At 40.1% G+C, this 24,820-nt stretch overlaps 1 protein-coding gene across 1 annotated transcript; it reads left to right on the plus strand.

Moving 5' to 3' along the window:
• Positions 1 to 380: 380 nt before the first annotated feature.
• LOC149287904 (pleckstrin homology domain-containing family A member 6-like) lies at positions 381 to 23,504 on the plus strand. Its single transcript, XM_089492272.1, has 24 exons — positions 381 to 482; positions 1,000 to 1,104; positions 1,536 to 1,608; positions 2,233 to 2,333; positions 3,872 to 4,014; positions 4,175 to 4,591; positions 4,722 to 5,220; positions 5,741 to 5,827; positions 8,568 to 8,621; positions 10,373 to 10,450; positions 11,161 to 11,229; positions 11,334 to 11,414; positions 11,691 to 11,840; positions 11,933 to 12,028; positions 12,111 to 12,222; positions 12,465 to 12,604; positions 16,581 to 16,718; positions 17,167 to 17,302; positions 17,459 to 17,568; positions 17,906 to 18,088; positions 18,271 to 18,435; positions 19,025 to 19,158; positions 21,622 to 21,764; positions 23,356 to 23,504. The coding sequence occupies exons 1-24, from the start codon at positions 381 to 383 to the stop codon at positions 23,502 to 23,504; spliced, it is 3,465 nt and encodes a 1,154-aa protein (XP_089348398.1).
• Positions 23,505 to 24,820: the final 1,316 nt, after the last annotated feature.

Here is a 24,820-nt window from a genome sequence, read left to right on the forward strand (position 1 = left end):
ATTCCTTAATAATATACAGCTTTGTAATATAACTATTTGTATTGAGAATTTTAGTTTGTGTAAATATGTTGCCGTGTCTTCCCAGAACGGGAAGAGCCTTCATTTGGTACCATTGTATTGTTTCAAATGGCTTTGAATTCCATTCTCGTATTTTAAGCATCTATATTTTTCAAACACATTTAATAAAATTGACTAGCTGTATTTGTCTTTCGTTCTCTTGTAGCCACAATGAACGTTTCACAACCCTTTTGCACCCAGTGACTGGAGAAATCCCAAGGGAAATCGGTCTTCAAGGGTAAGAGTATGGTTCAGCTCTGCCAAGAGTCTATTGCTTCTTCTAACATGAGCTAAACCCATCCCACCTTACACCCAGGTCTGACATGAGTGCTGAGGCTGGAGGGAAGCGTTCGACGAGTTTATCCAACGAAAACACTTCATTTACTATGGTTTCTGATGCCTCTCCGGATGGGGCCAGCATCAGGGTGAGAGCTTCTACCTAGATGCATACTTGCTTTAAGGATAATGATTTTCTTGTTATAGGGTCTATTGTGATTCATCCTATTGATCAGTAGGATGACTGGCAGTAGACACTAGTAGGCCCTATAGGACACAAGTTTCAGCCATATCATGTTTATTACAAAATAGCTCTTGTTTGTAAAAAGGCATTATTAAATGAATAGCTTATTATGATATATCCTCGTCACTAAGCCAGGTACACTTATAAACAGTTAAGCTTTTAATGAGACTGTTATTTAGAAACTCAATTCCATTGCAGTCTAAGCCAATGAACCCACCTGTGGGTCCTGTGCTGGATGCTGTGTTACTGCATCTCACTCTTTAAATATAAGCAGCTGGACTTTTATATTCTCTCCTATTTTTTAATTATAGAAACATTGCTGTCTTACATTCTGAAATGTTCTATTTAGGACAAGACATCAGTTTATTTCCTGTTTATTTATATTTTGAGGCCATTGTTAGAAAGTGTTTTACTTACTATAGCCCTCCAGACCTTCCAAGAAAGGCATTGCATTTGGAAAACGTTCCAACTCCATGAAGAGGAATCCGAATGCAGAGGTCATAAAGACAGGCTGGTTGTACAAACAGGTGCGTGACCTTCATCTAATCACATAACCAAGCCCTTCATCACATTCTGCCTCCATGTAGGCTTCATCTGAACCCCAGGAGATATTCTGTTTTATTGTTGAACCTCATCTCTACCTCTTTTGTTATCTGTGCTGTATGTTGTCCATCAAAATACTTGCTCTATGATCCAGGCATGACTGCACATTCTAGGACGTCCAGGATGGGAGTCTATTACCCTAATAAACAAACAATATCATACTATGGGTGCCAACCTCAATCATGTTAACTCATATATATCATCCTGTTAACTGGCAGCAGAAGTGGAGCGTGCAATCTACATTTACAGAAGTTTGTGTGTGACTAGTTACAAACCTTTCAATACTGTGAGCATACCTCATTAATTCATTTATTTTACAGGCTAATTTCTTTCAATTGTTCATTTTGTCCTGTAGGCCAGCTCTGGAGTAAAGCAGTGGAACAAGCGTTGGTTTGTCCTGGTTGACCGTTGCCTCTTTTATTATAAAGGTACATGTGTAACAGTGATTTCATCACAAGCATAAATACCACACAGGTGGAAAGTTGTGTTATTTCCCAAAGTGAAATATAAAACCATCCACCTGCCATGCCTAGCCTCACATCTTGTGATGCCAGGTAGTGCCCCTGACCCTTTCTCCTGTTCATCTGTGGTGAGTCCAAGAGCAGGTGGAGTTTGAATTATTTATCAAACACACATTGTTTTATGCATGTACAAAAGCCTCCCACTCATAACTCTCACAAGCAGCTAGACAGATGAAGGCATTAACTCTTTCTGGAGCGAGGGTTAGCTTTGTGAGTATCAGGGAGAACATCAGAGCACTGTATGGAAAAAGCCTGGCAGCCGTCTAACCTCTACCTGTTTGTAAGGACATGCTCCAAGCACATTTCTGTCATTCTGTATAATACCCCTTTTCTGACATGATTTGCTGCAGCAACAGATGTGTTTTTCATTTTGCTTTATTGGTTTCTGTATAAATACAACAGCTTTCACTCTGTTCTGCTTATCCTCCTGTCATAACTTTTGCAGTGTCTTCTCTTTTCCTGCTTGCATGTAGCATTCTTCTTTCGAACGCTGATCACATTTTCTGTCTTCTCATTTTTATTCACATCCAGATGACAAGGAGGAAGGGGTTTTGGGTAGCATCCCCCTACTTAGTTTCCGCATCTCCCCAGTACAGCCCTCGGATAACATCAGCCGTAAGCACACCTTTAAGGTAAATATGAAAGTATAAGAAACAATCCTTTATTTCTTTCGAAGTCCTTGAAACAACCAAGGAAATATCTCAATGGTTAGTGTTCAAATGGAATCTGAAACTACTTTAAAATGTACATTTTTGCTTTGACTTGTCTAAAGTCCCCACTGGGGGAGATGTATAAAAGAGTTGCAGCCAAATTTATGCTTGTGTCTATACACAAACCAGTTATTGTCATAAAAGAACGCGAATGCGAAATAGACACATGAATTATTTAACAATTTTGTCACTCACCATTAAATAGATTTGTTAAATAGAAATTGTTGTTGAAATTTCTTAATTTGTAGAATTTCAGTTTAACTTCATATCCTGACTGTTCCCCCCTTCTTAAAGCCAGATTAAATATCTTTATTGACTTTGTTTTCTGCTACAAAATGTGTCTATTTATGTATCTCCCCCATATATTCATACATTTCAAGAGATTTTTTTCTTTTTAGTAGGATTAACGTGTGCTAAGGACAGTGGCACATTTTTGAGTTCTTGGGAATTATTTCAGTTTGATTAACACACATTGAACTTAGCTTGACTACTACTTGGTATCATTGGGAAACATTTCAGCCAAACTCCCTGACTACGAGCTTTTCTTTTTTCAAAGAACATACCGACAAATAACAATGTTAACTAAATCGATATTAAAATGTGTTTCCAAAGTCGCCACTGTCCTTAGTTCATTATTCTCCTTAAAGATGCTACCATTTTTCTTTTGAATGCCGTGCTGTTCAGCCATGTGAATTTGCAATAATTATGGGGCATCTGCTTTAAGTGATTGATTCAAGCAGATTCAGCCCTGGTATATACCCCTCTCACCTCTTCTGTCTTCCCTCCTGTGCTGGTGAGAGGATCATGTGGATCGTCCCCTGCCAAGAGCCTGCCCCCCTGCAGATCCGCTATGCTAGGTAGTAAGTCCTGCCGAACCTCCTGCATGTCATTATCACCGATCCTCTGCTTGGCACAAGACGAGGGTGCATGCTACAAAAAATATCCGATTTGGAAATGTGCATGTTGCTACATCCTGAGCGCTACCTATAAGTGTGGTTTGTGGTTTACATTGATCCAAGTAAATGCATGTGGGGAGAATGCATTAGCAGAGTCAAGTTTAAACGCTTGTGCTCATTAATTAGTATTTGATAAATGTCTCACAGGTTTGAAGGAGTAAAATGCACAGTTCCTTTCTGCTTCTCCAGCTGTTTGGAGTTTGGAGTGAGTCAGGCAGTTATTGCATTGTCATTGGTATATAATACTGTCACATGGTCTCTTGTTACACAAGTCTAAATAAGTGAAGGCTCTATGTTTTTTGTTACATGTACAGTAAAAAAATAGTTTGTCTATCATATTGGTGAAGGATTGTGTGTAGCATTGTCTTTGCATGTTTTTGTTTTTTTTTTTTGAGTGTTTTCCACATTTAATTTCATGTGTCCCCATCTCTTTATTTCCCTCAGGTGACAGTATGCTGGGTGGGGGATGTCTCTCTTCATAATGCAGCCACTGTCTCTCGGCAGGCAGAGCATGCTGGGATCCGGACCTATTACTTTAGTGCAGACAGCAAGGAGGAGCAAGAGTCCTGGGTGCGAGTAATGGGAGAGGCATCACAAATGGAAAACCAATCCACTCCTAGGTCAGTGCTTGAACACATGCATGGCTCGTGCATTCGAATACAGAATGTGACCTTGGTTGCATGTAGTATTCATATACAAAATCTAGGTCCGCAATCTAAATCATGGTCAAAAGTAGTAATAATCAACTCACCGAGAGACATCTTAATAAATAGCATTTACAAAATGTTTTTTTTATTTTTTGTTCAGGTTGGAGAGGCAAGACAGTGAGAATATACCACCTCTTAAGGATCGAGAACCGGACACCCGTAGCCGAGGTGAGGGTGATGGGAGAGGGTCTGAGAAGTTGGAAAGGAGACCAGAATGCAGGAAGGAGCCACTGACTAAAATCAATGGGACAGGGGCTTCTACTGAAAGACCTCTTGACTTAGAGCCCCCAAGACATCTGCCTGAGTGTGAGCGTCCTCCACAAGCCAATGGATGGGGTTTTCTTCCCTCTCCGGGACGACAAACAAGTGCTGCCTTCCCAGATGGTAATGGACAGCGGCGTGCGATTCAACCCAGGACCCACCCAGAGAAGGTAGCACAGCGACAGAACTCCATGTCTCAGCTTCAGCATTGGGTCAATCTCCGCAGGGCAGCAGCTCCCACAGAGGAAATGCAAAGGTGACCCCCAAATGTTTAATATAATGATTGAATAGGTTGGAAAACAATATAAAAGTGTGTATGTGAAGTTGTGCACAGCAAAGACATACAGTGCACCCTGAATTAATACAGTAAACATATTTCCTTGCAGCCCCAGCAGGTATTACCCAGGATCACACAGAGTACCAGACTATTATTCTCAATACCCTTCTCAATACCCTGACAGCTATCAGTACTACACCCCTACAAGTTCAAGGCCAGACAGCATCTGCTCCTTGACGGCCTTTGACAGAGGTATTCCACCCTGGGGTGTTGAAGAGAAGCGGCAGACCATACACAATGGAGCCCCATATCACCCCATGGACTGGAAGGAACCATCAGGATATGGACGATCAGCAGAGATGTGGGGCCCTCGTCCAGCTTTATATTACCAGGAAACAGACGCAGCATGTGATTCTCTACGGCGCTTATCTTTGCAGCCCAGATCTCGCTCAGTACCTCGCTCTCCAAGTCAGGGTACATACAGCACCCGTCCAAGGGTCTACTCTCCTGTGCGCTCCCCCAGTGCCAGGTTTGAAAATGTGACACGAGATGAGAATTTTGGCGAACCAGTTGCATATACTATGAGACGTTCAATCAGCTCTCCAAAAGTAAGGATTAAGCTATAAAACATATGTCTGTGTTACACTATAAATTTTGGTTTCTATATATCAATAGCTATGCTTGCACAGGAAGAGGAATCTTTAGCAAAAGTAGAAAAATTATATAATATACAAAGAATATGTTTTATACGTTCAAGGACTGTATAATAGAGAGATATGTACATGAACTGTTGTTTATGAGCATCCTTATAAATACTAAGCCAAACAAGAGAAGTAGAGATTAAACATCCCTTCTTTTTAAATACAGTGTTTTATCCACTTAAAGCTCACTAACCCCTACTTGCTATCAAAGAAATGCATCCTGGCTGTCGGTATCATTCCATCCTGATGGCAAGTTGGATAATATGGATAATGTTTAGAAGCTCGGAAGCCACTAAACACTTCAGCACGTCTTATTCAAACTGTGCATTCTTGAACTCCACATATGATGCTGGAAGACGTAACCTTGCTGAATGCAATAATAGACAAATGTAATAAATGATTTAACCGTACATTCCCTCTTCCCTAGTACGACTACTTGGGTGACCGGCGGCCGCTCCCAGCAGGAATATACTCCTACAACTACCCAGCATCTCCTCCTCTTCATGACAAGATGGTATGTTACACAACATGAGGGGATTCACTGTCAAAATGGTCCTGCTAGCAACCCAGATTAAGGGAGAATATTCTGCACTGTCCCATTCACTATCGTGTATTGTATGTGTGGGACCCGTGCCAGAAGCACTTTAACTATGATATTTCTGTCCTGATATATGTCTCTGCTCTTGCAATTCTCACTTCACTCTAGATTGCGTGGCTTTGCATGCTTGATGTAAATGCACACAGCATTGTGTACATGAAACAATAGTAGGCGATGATATGTGCGTGTCTATGCCCCATACTAGCAGCACCACCTATTCTTTGTTATTTTTAGATTTGCAGTTAATTTGTGGAGTTTTACATTGTGCAAAGAAGCACAGATTCTTATTACACAATCAACGCAGAGTAAGTTTTGCTGCACCCATAAATTGCCGCGGACACATCCGCAAAGTGAGCTAACTTTTATAAGGGCATATGAAAGTAGACCATTAAATTAAAATGTTCTCAAGTTCCAAAGGATTAACACATATTTATATTTGCACGCATTTGCCAGCCGCGCCATTTGGATCTAAAAAAACAACTTGTAATGCATGTATACAGATCCATACTCCTTTTGACCTAAGTTGGCACTTAACTTTTTGCTTTTAAGAAAGTGATAATGCAATACCTAGTCATATTAAAAGTTAGCATCCATTGCTATAAGAAATTAGGTTAATTTAACCCCTGTTTAACTGTCGATGCTTACTTCCTTCTGTGTGACTGGCCCCTGCTATTCACTGCAGAGCTGTTCTCCTACACTACAGGAGTCTAATGTGTCCAGAAACTGTTGTATTATCACCACTTGATGGTGTCTTACACGTTTATGCATAAATCTTCTTGTATATTTGAAATCAAATTTAGAAACGGGGAGCCTTAGAGCACCTCACTATATGCTGGGGTACATTCTTTTTCAAAGTTGTACTGGGATTCAGATGACCCAGCAGGTTTCTCTTGGAAGAGTTGGGCATTCATAATATATAGCTGATTTGCTTTAAAATTAACCTTTTTATTACTAAATCATCCTTTTTATACTGAAAACAGCTGGTGCACATGAACACTGTATTCATGCAGAGAATTTTGCAGACATGGGGGATAATTGACATTAAGTGGATTTGCTGTTCCTTTAAATCAGCCTTTGTACAGAAGTCAGTCATGTTCTAGGATGGTTCTAGGATTCACGCCACTGACTGGCTGCTTGAAGCAACCAATCAATGGCAGGTAAGCGATATTGAAATCAACGGGACCACTTTCCACGTAGACACATGTGGTCTTAATAGATCCAGGCCTATAGCGTTCGTCAAGCCAGTGCTGGAGATGACTGGATCTAAGTTTATCACGTGCAAGGAGCGCAAAATAGTGGACTTGAATAATAAAATGTACAATACATACAATAACCAGTAAAATGCTTTTGTGAAATTAAAAATACAATAAATATAAGCAGTGATGTGTGGAGAAATATACCCTATTTTTTGTGGGTGAAGCTTATACAGGATGAGCCTCAAACCTTGTGATTAGAAATTAAGGTGTTACTTTCTTCAGTAGTGATGGGTCTTATATTAACCAATATTATAGTTTACTGTAATAAAAACACAAAAAATACAATATCATAGTATAATATATTATATTTATTATTCCATAATAGAGTAGTCAGTTTTCCTTCTCTCAGGTATCACCTATAATGAACCTTTGGTATGGATTAAAAATGGACAGCAGCATAGAATGGAACTTCAGTACAGAGTAACAAGGCTTATTTTTTTTAAAAAAAAGGTAAAATAATAGATGAATCTATACCTCACAATTGTACAAAATGAAAGGATTAAACATACATGCACTAGATACCCCTTTCAGCTATTGAGGTATCAGTCAGATTACAGTAGTGGTAGTTGTAGGGTTCTTTCCAAAATATATGTATAGGGACACATTAGTAAAACATAATCAAATATATAAAATAAAACTGATCACAGTCACAATAAACAAGAATTCAATGATAAAACTTTACATATTAATAGAATATTTATGAAAACGAACCCGCATAACTTAAACAAAATGTTTATTAAAGTGACAGATTCAATAACAATAAAAGTATGTATAAAAAAAATATTAATAACCTCAAATCATATATTAGAGGACTTTCTAAAGTATAATTGTAGAAAATAAAACAAATGGGGCCACCTTGTCTTATGACGTTATTTAAAGATAAAATTAAAACCAAAATAGGGAGGGGAAAAAAAAAAAGTTCTCCAAAAGCAGTTAAAGTAAATGTCTAAGTTCAAAATGTTTATTAAGACCACAAGGGTATCCAAATTCAAGCTCCAACTCATTTTGCCCATCCCTAGTCATTACATCATCACCCCTCCAAGGGGCAAATGCATATGGGGGATTGTGCAGAATACACTCCTATTCTGGGATGTGTTAATCCCTGAACAACTACTATTGTGAATCCAGTTACAAACTATCTTTTAAAGTATGTCCCAGACTGAAATGCTGTGTGTGTCTACGTGGTTTGTGCTACATGTGTGTGTCTCATTTCTTTTCTGCTTTAGCGTTATAAGCACAGTTGCTTGCGGCCTGCTAGAACAGGAAATCAGTTCAGATCTATACATAAATTGGATTGAGTGCATATATATAAGTTGGGATGCTCACTGCCTGCTTTGCGCTCTGGCTTTGCCCTTTTAACCGTTTGTTTGTCTCCTGCTGCTGCTTCCCCCTCCCCACAGGAAGAGATGTTAGATCTGCAGTTACAGAGGCATCTTGATTTTTTGGATCAGCAGGTAGGATGTCACATAGCTATGTGCCTGCCCGTCACTGTCTGCCTGCCCTTCTCTCTTCCTACTGTGCTTTCTAGTATATATATAATAGATTCCTTGTAACTTAGTTCTCCTTGTAATAGCGCTCACGTTTGTGGGGTTGTGATATGAAAGCATATGAAAATTGAGCACAAATTGTCAGCATTCAGTTGGTATAAAGCATTTAAAGTTATAAACGGAGTTTATGTTACTTAATAGTAAAAATGGTTTTGTGCAATATATTGCCACTTGCTAGTAAATACATAGGTGAAATTTAATTTACTGACAGTCAACACTGGAATAAAGACTACATATGGGGCTGATGAGTGGACTAAGGGCACATATGAGCAAACGTAATTCTCTCCACAGTCATACCATGCTACGAACATTAGCGGATGCACAGTTCATTGGAAAACGTATTTTGTGTTTTTACAAAACAATTGGTGTGTCAAATGGCTTTAGGTGATTAAAAAAACATTTTTTCCCATGCTTTACTTTACATTTTATTGAACTCTAAATCAGATGTTCATATTCATTGAGCCCAAAATAAAGGGGAAGAGTCCCATGGGAAACAAAATCTTAAATCATTAAATATTGCACTGTATACAGTGTTAAGTCTTGGTAAAAAGAGATTTATTTATTGTGTTCAAATGAACTTCCTTCATCTGCAGACCAGCAAGTCACTGTCTTAGGCACTCTTTTTTTGAGTGGTTTTCCCCGGCACTGAGCTGATTCCTTATTGTAATGCTAAAAAAGTCCTTTCCCTCATATACTTCCATTAATAGGAGGGTCCCTTTGGGTGATTGAGTTTATAACCGAACTAGAACGCATCCACATGACTAATATACATACATAATATACAGCTGTCTTAACCCCTTCATGACAACTGACGTGCCAGGGACATAATGGAAATTATCCATTAACGACAATTGACGTGTCTGGCACTTCATGTGGTTAAATGAGCTTAGAAAGCATTGAACGATATTTGTCATATTGAAAGGCTTTCACAAGATGGCGGTGCCCTTCTGCTGGTCAGGAACAATTACAGGGAAAAGGTTCCTGAGACCTCTGAGCTCCCCCTGCATGCTGATTACAGGTACTGCCATCAGCATTGCAGGGAACTGGAGCCTGACTATGGATCACTCTCTGATCCGTAAAATAAAAATATATAAAAAAAAAATGGTAAAATAGTTAAATAATAAATTTTAATAATACAATGTAAACATTAAAAATGTTTTTTAATGTTTAACTAGTAGAAAACGTATCGTGTCTTATGTTGGGCCAGTTGTTCATTGATTGTTGTGTATGATCAAACATGCAACAAGGAGAAAGAGTCATTTGGTCTTGGGACTTATATAACCTTTCAAGAGTTATTGCTTTAATAATTTTTTTTTTTAGATATTCTTTAGAACAAAAAGGGTATGTAGTGAGTGCTGTAAAATCACCATCATACTGTGCATCCGTGAGGCAAGATGTTTTTGAAATTGGTGATACATCTGAAGAAGGGACCTTGCATATCTTGAAAGCTTACGTGATTTTACATGTAAAACTTTTAATATTGATGCACTAAAAGGTATTCAAAAGTCACAGAGCTCGCGTGCATTGTTTGTATAACCAGTCTTGGCGCTGTATCAGTCCGTGCAGCAGAGTGTTTGGGTAATTAATACAAGTTTGGAATGCCTGGACTCTGGCTGGATTTGTTTGTCATCGTCCTGCCTTTCCCCCACCCGCTGCAGATGAGTGAGAGTGAGACTCTGATCAGCATGGTGAACAATATGGTACACTCTTCTCCCCGGGCACAGATCTTCATGCAAGTAAGAGAGCACTCTGCATGAGACTCACTACATCTTCATGTCACCTGCACAGGAATTTGCTAAATCAGGCCCCTCGGTGTTCTGCAATTAAACGGCGTTCAGAAAATTCCCAATTTTGTACAGATCTGTTACTACGGTATATCTGAATATAAAGAACTGCAGAAATTGCACAGAAGTGTGACAGTAATCCTGATGCTGCCAATGGGCAAGGTAGATGTGTATATGTGAATGTTTGAGAATAGGTAGGTTTGTACTTAAATAGTACACAAAAGAAGGCCACAGCGCGAGGAAACAATTGGAAGTCAGTATTTGGTGCCAGTAGCTGCCATAGGATCACCATCATGTATTTTCATTGTCCGTTGTACATTTACAGCATGCTAGATTGTATTGCTGACCAGTTAAGCACAATTTGGGCAAACTCAGCATGTGGTTCTTCTTGTTTGTAAAGGTATTTTCATAAAAAAGACAATATAGCCATTATAATAAGAAAGCAAATATGACACCATTTCTGCATTATACCACACTATTATAATATTTTTTTTTCTTTTAGTGATTTTTAATCAATTTTATGCATGATAAAGTTCTGGCTATATGAAATTACCTTACAGTTTATCCAACTTCTGAAGTATAGCTATGATTAAAGTGTGAGATAGTATCGTAAAGTCAACTGTAGCTGAATGAAATCCTTAATATTTTATGTATTTTTTTAGGTTTCCCCTTATGCAGATCCATACCGGGAGGCTTTGCAAAGCTACAAAATCAATGAACAGGATACTGATGTAAGTGGCATCGAAGAGGTACTCTGTGCTGCATTGATTAGAAGTTATTAATTACATGTATGATAACCTGAGGTTAACATAAAACATCACCTTACTCCTTCCAGAAACTTCTGGGTCGTCTTTGTGAGCAGCACAAAGTAGTAAGGGAGCAGGACCGGTTAGTGCAGCAGCTGAAAGCAGAAAAGGTAAGAGATTGGGACCCAAGGTCTGGTTATGAGACTCGGTGATGGAATGTTCATGACTGCGATTTGACAGCGTATGGCGTTATATTTTGGGTCATTATTTTTGCTGTTTTGTGTATGTGATTTAGTTGACATTATGAAAGCCAGTAAGTAACTAAGTAAGTGATTCATTGTTTACCTGAGTGCTTTGTTGAGGCGATCTGATCACAGTGATCAGATTATTTTTTGTGTGATGACAAACTGGCTCATTTGGTTAAACGTTTCATGCCTCCTCCCCAGGAAAGCCTGGAGAGTGCACTGATGGGAACTCACCAGGAGATGGAGATGTTTGGGAACCAGACAGCATTTCCAGACAAGCTGCTTCACCGTAAGGAATCACTGCAGAACCAGCTGATCAGCATTCGCGTGGAGTTGTCGCAGGCGACCACGGTAATGCACAGAGTTATAAACATTCAGCACAAAGCACTGTCGATATTGGAAAAACAAAATCAATCAGTGTATATTATTTTCGGTTTTACCAGGCATTAAATAATAGCAGCCTGGAGTATGAAGCTCTGGAGGGAGAAGTATCTGCGTTGCATGATGCTTTGTGGGAGCAGCTTAATCTTAATATACAGGTGAGTTTGAAGTGCCAAAAAAAACAAACTAGAGGGATACAAAACAGCAATCAGTTTCATGTTGTGTTTTTTATATCTGCAGAATGAGCTGATGAACAGACACATCCAGAGAGAAATTTGGAGGATCCAGGATGTGATGGAAGGACTGAGAAAAAATAATCCATCCAGAGGAACTGATACAGCCAAGCATAGAGGTGAATCTCTTACAGCAAGTAAAATCCTGTATTTCATATTATATGCTTTTTTACACCATCAGTATTTTAGGTGAACTTCCAGACACACTCCTTTTCAAACTCCTTATACATAAAGGGGCTCTCAATAAATGCCAAATGAAAATGATACCTTTCATGTGCACCATTAAGTATACAAAGACACATCATCAAGCACTTTCCATTTGTTTTTATCAGGTTTTTCATGACCTCTTTTCTGTTCTTAGTAGTCGCAGGTCCTTCCGCTACCTTCAGCTCTAACAGTCCAGCAAGTCCCCTGAGCTCTGCCAGCATGACCAGTCCCCTCAGCCCTTTCTCCCTCATCTCAGGATCTCAAGGCTCACCTACCAAGCAGACAACTAGTGAGGTAAGTCAGGACCATGTTAAAATCTTCAGCAAAGATTATTTGTTGGACTTTTCCATGACCATAATCAGTGATCTGAAGCAGATGGGCCAATCAATGTCTATCAGATCCATCTGTGTGTTTGCCAAAACATCCTAAAACCCCTAACTGTTGGTTATTTGAGAAACAAATGTATGTGTGTTGGGCTGTTCCTTTTCGAAATGTCTGTAAAAGTATAATAGTTACTGTTTTATGTTATGGTGCAACATAACAAAATATTAATAACAACTAAACACAATTTCAAAGATAAAGGAGCAGTATCAACATTAACCACCTGAGGGCAGTGCACCAATACAATTTTATTAATACTGATTCTTATTCATTCTTGGGCTATGGTACAGGTACATTTACATTCTACCCTTTTCTTCTCATTTTCTTTTCTTTTCATGGACATCATTATGTCTTTACCAATACTAAAAATGAGGGATAATAATGGGATATACACACATACCATGTTAGTGGTCTGTCCTGAGTTATGTTATTTTGGTCCAAGCACTAATTTCGTAAAGGCCATATTTGAATATACTTTTATTTGTGACCAAAGCACTCTTATTTCCCTTTCTATTATCTGTTAATTATTCTCAGTGGCCTGAGATATCCTTTTAGCAATGGAATTGCTTTACCATCACATCTCCCACTTAAATAATGAGACTAAGGCTAGGTTTCCACTTGGTTTTTTTTAGCTAAAAACGCCCATAAAAACGCCAATAGCACCACCTGGCGTTTTTTTAGTGAAAAAACGCAGCAGCCAGATGTTAGCTGTTCTTCAATAGGAAATCGCAGAATGCCATATCCACTTGGCGTTTTTTTGTTTGGCGTTTTTTCAGTCCTCTCTGGCGTTTTTCTGCTTTTTTGGGCTCTGTGGCAGTTTTTCAAAATCGCAGCATGTTGACACTCTGGCGTTTTTTGCAAGGAAATCTTTTTTCTCAATTCTCAGTTTATTGCACGTATGGTAACAAATACATGGTACATAATACCTGCTACATAGGTAAACCGCAGAGCATAGACACACACAGCATAAGAGGAGACAGCACACGTACCGGAGTGGCCGAGAAAACATGAGACATCGAGAGCATATACTGGAACAAATCGGGTACAGAAAATAGTAAAGCTACCCCTATAGAGGGGGCCAACACCAGGCTGGCAAGCAGTGGGGTACCCAATAGTACAGTGCTGGTAAACAAGAAATAAAACAAAAAGAAACAGAAAACAATGTATAACAATGTATAACATATCCGTCCCAGGGTCCAATGGGTATCTCCGACACAGAGCCATTACAACCTACAGTACATACTTAGTAAAAACAAACAAGAAGAGGCGCGAAAAGAAGGCGTACACCCAAAAGAAGAACAGCAGCGGTCCCCTAGAGGGAGCCAGGTAAGGGGCGATGTTCCAGAGACGTAATAAAAGACCTCCAGTGAAACCATTTAAGTTCAACTTTATGACCCGCACCCCTAGCTGACCACACCAGAACTTCCATCTGATAAATGAATTCGACCTGGTTAACCCAAGCCATGAAGGAGGGAGGAGTGGCTGACTTCCAGTGGCGGGGGAGGACTGCATTGGCCGCGTTAATCAAGTGAAACCTTAAGGACCGCTTATAGCCCGAGAAAGAAGACTGCGTATGATGTAGCAGAATGGCTTCAGGAGAAGCCTGGAAATCAGGGTCAGCAACATCACGGATCGCCGTCACGACGGAATCCCAAAAGGGCCTAATATCAGGACAGGACCACCAAATATGCAACAGGGAACCAGGGTGGGTACCACACCTCCAGCAGGTCGGAAGTACCTGAGGGGCGAACCTATGAATGTCCAGGGGAACCCTGTACCATCTGGTTAGAATCTTGAAAGACGTCTCCTGCACTCGACTAGACACCGACCCCTTGTGGACGATAGAGAGGATCTTATACCAATCCTCCGGTTCAAACGAGCAAGCCAGGTCCCTCTCCCAAAGGCTAAAATAGTATGGCTTGGCGACCGGCTCAGGAGAAAGCAACAGCGCATATAATTTAGACAAGAGATGGGGCGGCTCCTGCTGTTCAAGGCATAACCTCTCCAATTGTGAAAGCGGTCGTTCCATATGCGGCAAGACCGCTAAAGAAGACGCAAAATGCCGAAGTTGATGGTAGAGGAACTGGAGGGAAAAGGGGCAGGCTCCCGGGCCAAACAAGGCCTCCAAGGGCTTCAGAGCTGTCCCAGAAACCACATGGCAAAGGCGTAAGGTACGTACTCCCGGCGGGAGGAAAGCCTGCAAGCCACTGCCTGAGCGACCCGGAGGGAAGTCCGGGTTCCCCACCAAGGGAGTCAGTGGGCCGGGGACCCTTGCAACCGAACCTTCGCGCAACAATCTACGAAAGACCCGCAAGGTAGGGATAAGGAAGGGGTGGGCAGAGAGAGTGACACAACTCACGGGGTCACGAGTCCACGGTAGCGAGGAAACCGGGCACGTCAGGAAGGACCCCTCCACGGACACCCATTGCTTAGTCGAGTCAACGGACCATTCGATGACACGACGTAAGTGAGACGCCTGCCAATAAAGCTCCAAACTCGGGAGACCAACCCCCCCCTTTTTGCAAGGAAATCTTGGCGTTTTTCTCCAATAGAAGTCTATGGGAGAGAAAAAACGCCATGAAAAAGCCATGTGGGTTTATTGCCTTGGCGTTTTTTATGGCGTTTTTTCCACAGTTACAATGCAGAGGATGGACCCAGTATCTGTGTGTCCTACGAGAAATAGGCTGGAAACAAACAGTTTCACACAAAACAAAGTTCATATTGAATTCTACACCATTTGGAACAAACATGCCATTACAAACAAACATACGCGACGCATCAACTGGATCCTGCGTGCCAAAAGCAACAGCAAACAATTTGCACCATCATTTGGGGCCAATCTTCCTAGAGGAGCAGACATTCGGAATAAAGCATGCCTTACAAACCACAGAAAAGTGACAAAGGGTCCGCCGGGGCGTTTAAGTAGAACTCTACCAAGTAAATGACATCAGGGGGCAGATACTTGCCATTTATCCTAATCCCTTTTAGCTGGGTGAAACTTCTAACTTGTAAAGGCTGGAAAAACTGCCTAAGGTCAAAAAAAGCAATTTCCACAGAAAGGCTAAAACGCCAGAAAAAACTCCAGAAAAAAACGCCAAAACGCAGGAAAATGCAGTGGCAGTTTTCTTGGCGTTTTTCATCAAGAAAAAAACCGCAGGACAAAAACCCAAGTGGAAACCTAGCCAAACGCAGGAAAATGCAGTGGCAGTTTTCTTGGCGTTTTTTCATCAAGAAAAAAAACGCAGGACAAAAACCCAAGTGGAAACCTAGCCTAACCCTGCATTGCTGAGTTAACTCTGATGCTTATTTACGGCATACTTGTTTCTGCTCATACATTCTCGGTTAAAAGTTAAACCAGTGCTCACATCCTAATGTAAATGTTCACAAGCTGTGCAGTTTCACACAATGGCATGCCTTCATTCGTAAAATCAGGTCCCCATTTATGTTTGTCTATATCATCCACAATGTGGTTTCAGTTTTTCCTTATTCAGTACCTGGCATGTTCCCACTGTTGAGGAAAACCTAGTTATACTGACTAACATACCTTGCTATTAAAATCGGTAGGGGATTGGTAAATCAGTAATTTTATTCGAGGGGCTTGCTTATACCTGTTACTACTATAGACTACTATAGACTCCTGTTTCTATGTGTTGCTGTGTGAAATGCTACAAAAAAACACTTCCATCATACGTATAAAACATACTACTCTGTATTTAATTTTTTAAAATTGTTTTATGTTTAATCTAGGATTCAGTCAAGTATTATTTCATTTATTTTTTACTTCTCCACCCCATATGTTCAGTTTAATCTCAACCCATCTTTACCTATTACTGTCTTCATTTCTCCACCCCTTTTCTGCTAATATTCTCTGGCTTCCTCTCTGTCTCAGGATTCGGGCCCTCCTCGGCCCCCTCTCCCTCTTTCGTACACTCCCTTGGACTCTCCTCCAGCTGTCCCTCCACCCCCTGGGGAGGGCCGTTTCCAGCCGTGGCCTTACCCTATCTCCCCCTGCTGGCCACACAGTGAGGTAACTAGAAGGGGTCAGTAGTGAACAGATTATTTGGTGGCTTGAGTTAGGTGGGTGTAGGACACACTGTTGTTTGTGACTACATTTTCTATATACCAGAGAAGCTGCTAACAGTGGTGTCCTAGATGTGAATTAATGTACACATCCAGCTTCCTATACTATAATGTCATCTGTAGATATGTACCTGTTCCTAGCCTTATCTGTAGAAGCTTCTTCAGGATTTCCATAGTTTTCCATAGCCAAGATTGGAGAAAGTAAGCAGTTATTTTCCAGCTTGTACATGTATGAGTCCCCCAAAGAAGCTTTTGGAAAATATGGTGGTCGCTAATTTAATATAATGTGCCAAATTCTACTTCCTCACAATTTCTCACTGTTGTCAGCTTTCATTGGTCTCTCCTTTTTCCTTTTATTTTTCCCGATCACTGTTCAGTATTTTTCCTTTTTGTAGATGAAGCAGAGCTTGGAACCATATAATAGGGAATCCCCTCAGCATCCCTCATTCCTCCCCACTGAAACAGTCAGCTCGCTTCAGCAAAAGACAGACTTAGAGCAGCAACAGATGCATCTACAAGGCATCAACAAAGGTACTCGGGAATTCAAGCATGTGTCACTTTTTCATAAATATTATAGATACTATAATATTATAGATACATGTATATAGTTTTAATAGATGAATTAAGTTATTCTGGTGTGGTGGTGAGAATTCTCATTTCATCTCTACTTCTGTTTCTGCCCTACAGTAGGCATTGTGCCTCCACGGACAAAGTCACCCAGTGAGGAAGGGATGGCTATAAAAACATTGGTTGTGAGAAGAGGAGGGAGCCAGGCACCCAATGGACTTGGCTCACGAGTGAGTCCAACACAACATATCTTAATACCATGTTTTAAAACACTCTGATGGATTAAAATGATGGATTAATATCTCCTAGTTGATTTTAATATGCAAATGTTAAAAATGTAGTGGTCACTAGTACACGTTATATAGATAATAAATATTAGAAACATTTATTTTCTAAACTGCATAGCGACTGGTTAGCAACTGCATATTTGTTCACAGTATCCTGATGTGCTTGAACTGGTTTTCTATATAAACCAGTAGACAAGTCATATTTGACACTCTCTGTAATCTGTTGTTGCCTTGTTATGTGTTAATGTGTTTTAATTTCATGCATTCTATTGGCTTTTAGGAGCGCCCAAAGAGTGCACTTTTTCCCAGTGAGGTAAAGTCAAAGATGAGTGTTGAGGAGCAAATTGATCGCATGAAGCGTCATCAGAGTGGGTCAATGAAGGAGAAGAGGCGGAGCCTGCAACTTCCAGCCAATCAGCAGACAGAATCCAGCAGTACCAAACCAGCAGGATCATACAGGGTGGTAAGTCAAGCCTAGGAAATGACATCCTTAAATTGGCATTGGAATCCAACAACTAGAGTTCTGCATGTTTTCATCTCTTTGCATTTTACACTGTAGACAGACCCTAACATGCATTCATACAGCAGGTTAAGTTATGTTGATTGCTGTTACACTATGTTGCTCAGTCTCCACAATGATTTCAGGTACGGAGGCATCGCAGTATCCATGAAGTGGACATCTCCGACCTAGAAGCTGCAGTGCGCTCACAGGAGTCCCAGAGGACATATGAATCCCCTCGAGAGGAGATTGCCAGATTGCGCAAAATGGACATGGAACCACAGGCCTATAATGTGGACATCAACAGAGAGGTGAATGCCCTTTCATGCCACTCACCACTAAAACTCTTTATAATTTGCTTGTGTCCTTGCACCTCATTAAAATAGCCAGTCTTCTCTCTGTATGCCCTACCTTTTCTAAGAGCTTACTTTCCTTGCCCCTAACCCCTCTCCTTAGTCTGTTAAAGCATCTTCCTCTTTTTTTTACCAATGCAACTATTCCCCTCTGTGTTTCAGCTCTTCGCCCCAGACAAGGTGCCAATCCCTGAATGTCACATTTTAGCTCACACAATGTATCATACACACCAAATGTAATCACTCACAAAATCAGTTTGTGTTGCATATTTTATATTACCATCACACACCAAATCTACCATAGGACTTATCTCTTAATGTTTTAAAATGCTCTGCATGTATGGCACATTGTATGTCTCACATACTGTATGTATGGCTCATTGTATGTATCACATACTGTATGTATGGCACATTGTATGTTTCACATACTGTATGTATGGCACATTGTATGTATCACATGCTGTATGTATGGCAGATTGTCTTTCTCACACACGGTATCACACACTCTGTCTCTATCACACCCTGTATGTACGTCTCTGTGTCTCAGCTCTCCACCCCAGACAAAGTCTTAATTCCGGAGCGCTACATTGAAATGGAGCCAGAGAGCCCCCTAAGCCCAGAGGAGCAGCAGGAAAAGCAAAGGAAAGTCGAACGGATAAAGTCATTAATCGCCAAATCCAGGTGGGACACATTCAATCCTTTGTGATGTTCAATGAAAAGATCATCTATTTTACTAAGGACAAACATTGTTATATTCTTACATTAGTTTTTTTAATGCACACATGTAAGACTCCATTCTTTAAATTATTATTATTATTATCTTTTATTTATATAGCGCCAACAATTTATGCAGCGCTTCAATGCCCTGTAAAAGGGAGATTTAGGTTGGTTTGGCAATGTGTAGAGCCTTTTATTTTTCCATAAGGATGCCTTCTTCACTGCGGAATAGGTTTAAAAAAATATGGCATCCCATTCGTGGAGCAACACACACTGTTGATGTCCCCCTAAATGCATCAGTTTCATATTGAAATCAATGAGAGAACTTTTAAATGTGCAAAGGCTCTGAAGTAGAGGACTGCATTGGGAGACAGCAAAAAACTTGCAGGCTCGGGCGGTCTTGCTGGTGATGCGGGCGGTCAGGCACTGTACCTGCGGGTCCCGGTAATCCCGCGCAGTCCCGCAAGGCTGCCTTCTCGCTGCTCTCTTACAGGGTCTCATCTCTTGCTCCGCCCAGGAACAAAACGGAGTCACGTGATGTGATGTCACTTCCCGTGACTCCGCCTTGTTCCTGGGCGGAGCAAGAGAAGAGACGCTGTGAGTGAGCAGCGAGAAGGCAGCCTTGCGGGACTGCGCTGGAACTCTGCAGTTCAGGTAAGGAGGTGGGCGTGATTGGCCACAAATGTGACAGGAGCGGGCGGGATTTGCCACAAATGTGGCGGGAGCGGGCGGGAGTAGAACACCCACATTGCGGGAGCGGGCAAAAAATCAGCGGGAGCGGGATTAAAAAAGCCATCCCGCGCAGGGCTCTACTCTGAAGAGGCCCAGCCAGCAGAATTTGCCGAGCCAGTGCTGGAGCTGACTTGAAGTACAGTGTTGTGAAAAATATTTGCTCCCTCCACTTCTTCTATTTTTTTGCATATCTGTCACAATGTTTCAGGCTGTCAAACTCCTTTTTAATATTTAACAATGATAACTTGAGTATACACAAAATGCAGTATGTGAAAAGGTTATTTCATAAAATGTAATTAATAATTTCACTAGACACCCAGGCATGATTACTGCCATCCCTGTTAAATCTAAACATCAATTAAATAGAACCTGTCTTACAAAGTGAAGTTGGATAAGAGGTCTAAAAGGTCAGTACATAATGCTACAATTAAAAGAAATTTAATAGATAAATAATAAGGTAATTGAGATCTTCCAGTCTGGAAAGGTTTTACTAAGTCATTTATAAAGGCACTGGGACTCCAGCGAACCATAGCGAGAACCATAGAGTTTAACAAGAAAAAAATGGTAAACTGTCCCAGGAGTCACTGACCTTACAAAATGGCTCCAAGAATGCATGAATGACTCCTCCAGGAGATCACAAAACAACCCAGAACGGCAGGGCTCACTTACCACGCTTAAGGTCAGTGGTCATGATTTCACAATAAGAAAGAGACAGTGCACAAAACTGCATCCATAGGAGAGTTGCAAGGAGAGAAACCACTGCTGACCAAAAACAACGCAAAGGCTTGTCTCACTTTTGCCAAAAACATCTTGGTGGACCCCTAAGACTTGGGATAATATTCTACAGCATTTTACAATAAGAACATCATACCAACAGTTGGACAAAGTGGTGGTAGGGTGATGGCTGCTTCGGGACCTGGGTGGTTTGACATAATTGATGAAAATATGAATTCTGCTCTGTGTCAGAATACTGAAGGAAAATGTCTGGTCAATAGTTTGTGACCTAAAGCTCAAGCACATGACCTTAAAAAGGCAGTTAATGCTCAAAAACCCTCCAATGTGGCTCAATTAAAACAATTCTGTTATGTAAAAGACAAATTGCCAATGTTTTATTGCAGTTGTTGCCACCAAGGGTGCAACAACCAGTTATTAGGTTTTGGGGTAATTAATTTTTTGCATTGGTGATATGAATTTTGATTTACTCTTTATATTCAATAAATGAAATGAACATTGAAAAACTGCATTTTGTGTTTACTCATTTTGTCTTATATTAAATTTCTTATTTTTCTTATATTTCTCTTTGGAGCTAGCTATTTCCTGATTTGGCTTTTAATTTATAAAGTTAATGTTAAGTTTTATATATTCATATTTGTTGTTGAATTGATGTCTAACCCCTTATGGGGGTGAGTCTAAGAGCTCTTTAGTATTGTTTATATTAAAATTAGTTGGATGATCTGAAACATTTGAAGGGCACCTACCTTTTCATTGCACTGTAGATATTTCACACAATTGGAGAATAACACGGAGAATAAAAATGAGGCAGGCAAAAGAGGCAAGAGGAACACCACAAACATTAAAATGGACCACACAGCTATCATATGCATTAAGGTTTATATGATGGCTGGAGTGTCCCATTCATTTAAGGTTGCTCCTCTCAACCATCTTCTAATACCACCTGTGTTCTGTTTCCCGTAGCCTGCAGAATGTTATTCCTTTGAGTGATTCTGAGCTGGAGCTGCCTGCAGATCCCGAATCACAGCTTCATGAGCAAGAAAAGCGAATAGAGTTGTCTTGCACACTGGCAGCAGAAGCATCACGCCGTGGCCGTCTTCTCTCTGGTAAGACACAACTGGTTTGAGAAAGGAGAATGGAAGTCATTTTTGTAAATCACAAGCAAAATGGACACCAGTTATTTCCTTGTATTCCTTACTTCAAAACTACCAGCTTTGCAGGAGCCGTCCCGTTATTACATTTACATAATGAATTAAGATTTACTTCTTCCTGGCATTTATTCCCTTTTTGTGAATGTTGAACCAAGTTATGAAGTATGATCCAAACATACAGACACAGACTCATCTCTGTTTTAGCTATTGTTCATAATTTACAGCTTTAAAAAAAAGGCATATTAGCAGGTTAAAACACATTCAGTCATATTTATACAGAATGATTGTGGGGTAAAATGCTAAAGTGGAATATTAACATTGATGTGGAATATTTTTCTGATGACCCCACATTTAAGAATGATGAGATTTGGAGGCCAGCAGCCTACAGCCCATATGTTGGTTTTATTTAAAGTGGAAGAGAATGGCACAGATCATAACCACTGATGTGTCATAAGCAACTGACCTTAATAAATCGATTTCCGCTGCACACAGTTTAATAAGATGCTTTTATACTGACAGTGATGTTAACATGGTTCCGCATTTTCCTTTTTCTATTATCTATGTATCAAGTGCATAGTGCTTTATAACCAAGACATGTTTCAGTGCACCTCCCTTTTCAATTTACCTTGTCATTTGGGACTGACATGGTCTTCTTAACCCTCAGATAAATGAGGCATCTCTTTGGGTATCAGCTGCCTTGTGTTTAGCTGTATTTTTCCTATCTAGTATACTTCCTTGTAACAACATTGCTGAAATAATTCATTTTGATTGAATATAAGACATAAAAGCAAGGCAATTTATTTCTGAAGGCTACCTTCTTACTGCCCAAGAGGGATCATTAGAAAGAAATGTGCTGTTAACCGTTTCAGTGGCAGAGAGGGCTTCAACATATTGTCACCGTGACATAATAACTCTATTCTGAATTCTCTACTTTTTAGCTTCATAAACAGATTTCATCTGGAAAGGTTAATGGAAGATTCAAATGATGTTCCTGAACGCCAAGTTATTTATTATTGCTAGAAACGTGATACAAGGCTGTATGTAAATATGCATCATTAAACAGATTTGAACTAAATGTGAAATCACCAAAGATTTTAGACTGTATTCTTATATTGTGTGATACATTTATGTTGGTTTTTAAAAAAGAAACATTTATTGCAACTTAAAACGTACCAGTAAATAGCTCGTCTAGACTTAGTTAAGCAACTTTATTCTTGAATGTTGGCAACTTCAATACCACTAAACAAACATCTCCTAATTTCTGTCACTGTTTGTGACTTTGTTGTAATTAATAAAGTAATAAACTACAGATATTTCATTGGAAGGTTCATTTTAGTAAAATACTAAATATTACTCAAAACCCTTGCAGAGGACGCTGACATTTGCTTTGTCCCTCCACTGTCTGCTATGCGGGCATCTTATCAGGGTAGTGTCTGGGTGGAGATGTGGATAAGATGCTATATCCTCGTCGTCTTTCTTTTCATACAGAGAAACATTAACTGCTTCACGCTCTCTGCACCATCTCATTCTCATTTTTTGTTTCCAGCTCTGTGCGCCACCCCGAGCCCCCCTACGTCACCCACGTCCCCAGCTCCTCAGACCCTCCCCTCCTCTCCTGAGCGTTCGACCCTGGGGGGCGGCAGCAGTGGCAGTGACAGCGCTGGGGAATACGGGGCGAACATCATGTGTGTCTGAGCAGCAATGTAAGATGCTATTTCCCTTTCAAACACCATCAAAAAACCCAACAGATTCATAACGGGAGTTTTGTGTAGTGGGGGGCTTTGTTAACGTGTGACGTATATCATATTACAAGGGATATATATATCACATTCGAAATTTCAAGTATGTTTTAGATCAAAAATTGTAAAATAATGCGGGGCATATAATATTTTTTAATAGTATGTTTCATAGAGTACTGTTATTGATTGGCGTTTCAGTCCGGATCGTTGATCCTTTGTTATTGAAAATAAAAAAATATTTATGAATGTCAAGTCTCGTGAGTGCCTCGCCTTTGTGGATTAACGTGTGAATGGAGCAGCACGGAGGCAAAACACCTTGAAAATTCTTCAATGAGTGCAAGGCACGTGGACCTATATATACACTACTGTTCAAAAGTTTAACAGCACTTTGCTGGTTTCATGGAGAACAAGGAAATTTGTAGCTGTGCTACAATCATTGCAAAAGGTTTTTTTTAACTTAAAACCTGGATTAGTTAACGTAGCGTGCCATGGGAACACAGGAGTGATGGTTGCTCGTAAACCTTTATGCTAATTTTTGACTGGGCGCCATTCAGGTCAGTTTGTGTGTGGTATAACAAGGTAATACTCTAGTGAAAGAATAATTAACACAAGGTGGGGATCATCAATGTGTGCAGATATCCATACAAGATTGAGAATCATATTATCTCATTGCATACATTTTAACATTACTATATTTCAGAAGAAAATGTTGTGATTTTTACTCTAGCCTTCTCAAGTTTTTGCTCCTACTATTTTACTTTTCAGAAAAATTATATAATTTTTTTTGTCCTAATAAATAATATTTTCAGGCTCTCTTGTCTGTTCCTCTTAAACAGGATATTTATTTTAACCTATGTTATTTTCTTAATGTTTTGTACATTTCCTATTATCTTATTGATTTCTTTTTGTTCATTCTTCACACATCGCAGGCAGCCACAGATGCAAAGCTATACAGAACCTAGCTTAAATAGAATCACTCCTCTTGATGCCAGAAGTGTGTTCTTTTTAAACTAGACACACCGAGAGCCTGGAATTTGTCCTAGAGGAGAACAGGCACGTGGAGTGGAGTCATATGTGAGCATCACCATTGGAATTTGTGAGAAATATCCAATTTTGACCTCCAAATTACCTTGTGGAATGTGGATTCTATATCCAGACAACGCAAAGAGGAAAATCATGATGGCCGGTGTCCACAAGGGATTTGCCAGCTCTGATGTGCCCTTTCAGCATCCTTTGGTGTATATTAAAGTGCTTGGCTACACCTCTCTACTT

Source organism: Sceloporus occidentalis, unplaced genomic scaffold, assembly GCF_023333645.1.
Source record: "Sceloporus occidentalis isolate IW3139 unplaced genomic scaffold, rSceOcc1.0.p SCAF_55, whole genome shotgun sequence".
Taxonomy (NCBI): Eukaryota; Metazoa; Chordata; class Lepidosauria; order Squamata; family Phrynosomatidae; genus Sceloporus; species Sceloporus occidentalis.

Excerpts from the sequence above, each read along its gene's own strand:
- LOC149287904 (XM_089492272.1), top strand. The coding sequence starts at position 381 with ATGAGTGCTGAGGCTGGAGGGAAGCGTTCGACGAGTTTATCCAACGAA. Across the intron at positions 483-999 it reads CGGATGGGGCCAGCATCAGG|CCCTCCAGACCTTCCAAGAA; the intron begins GTGAGAGCTTCT and ends TACTTACTATAG. Across the intron at positions 4,015-4,174 it reads CTTGAACACATGCATGGCTC|GTTGGAGAGGCAAGACAGTG; the intron begins GTGCATTCGAAT and ends TTTTTTGTTCAG.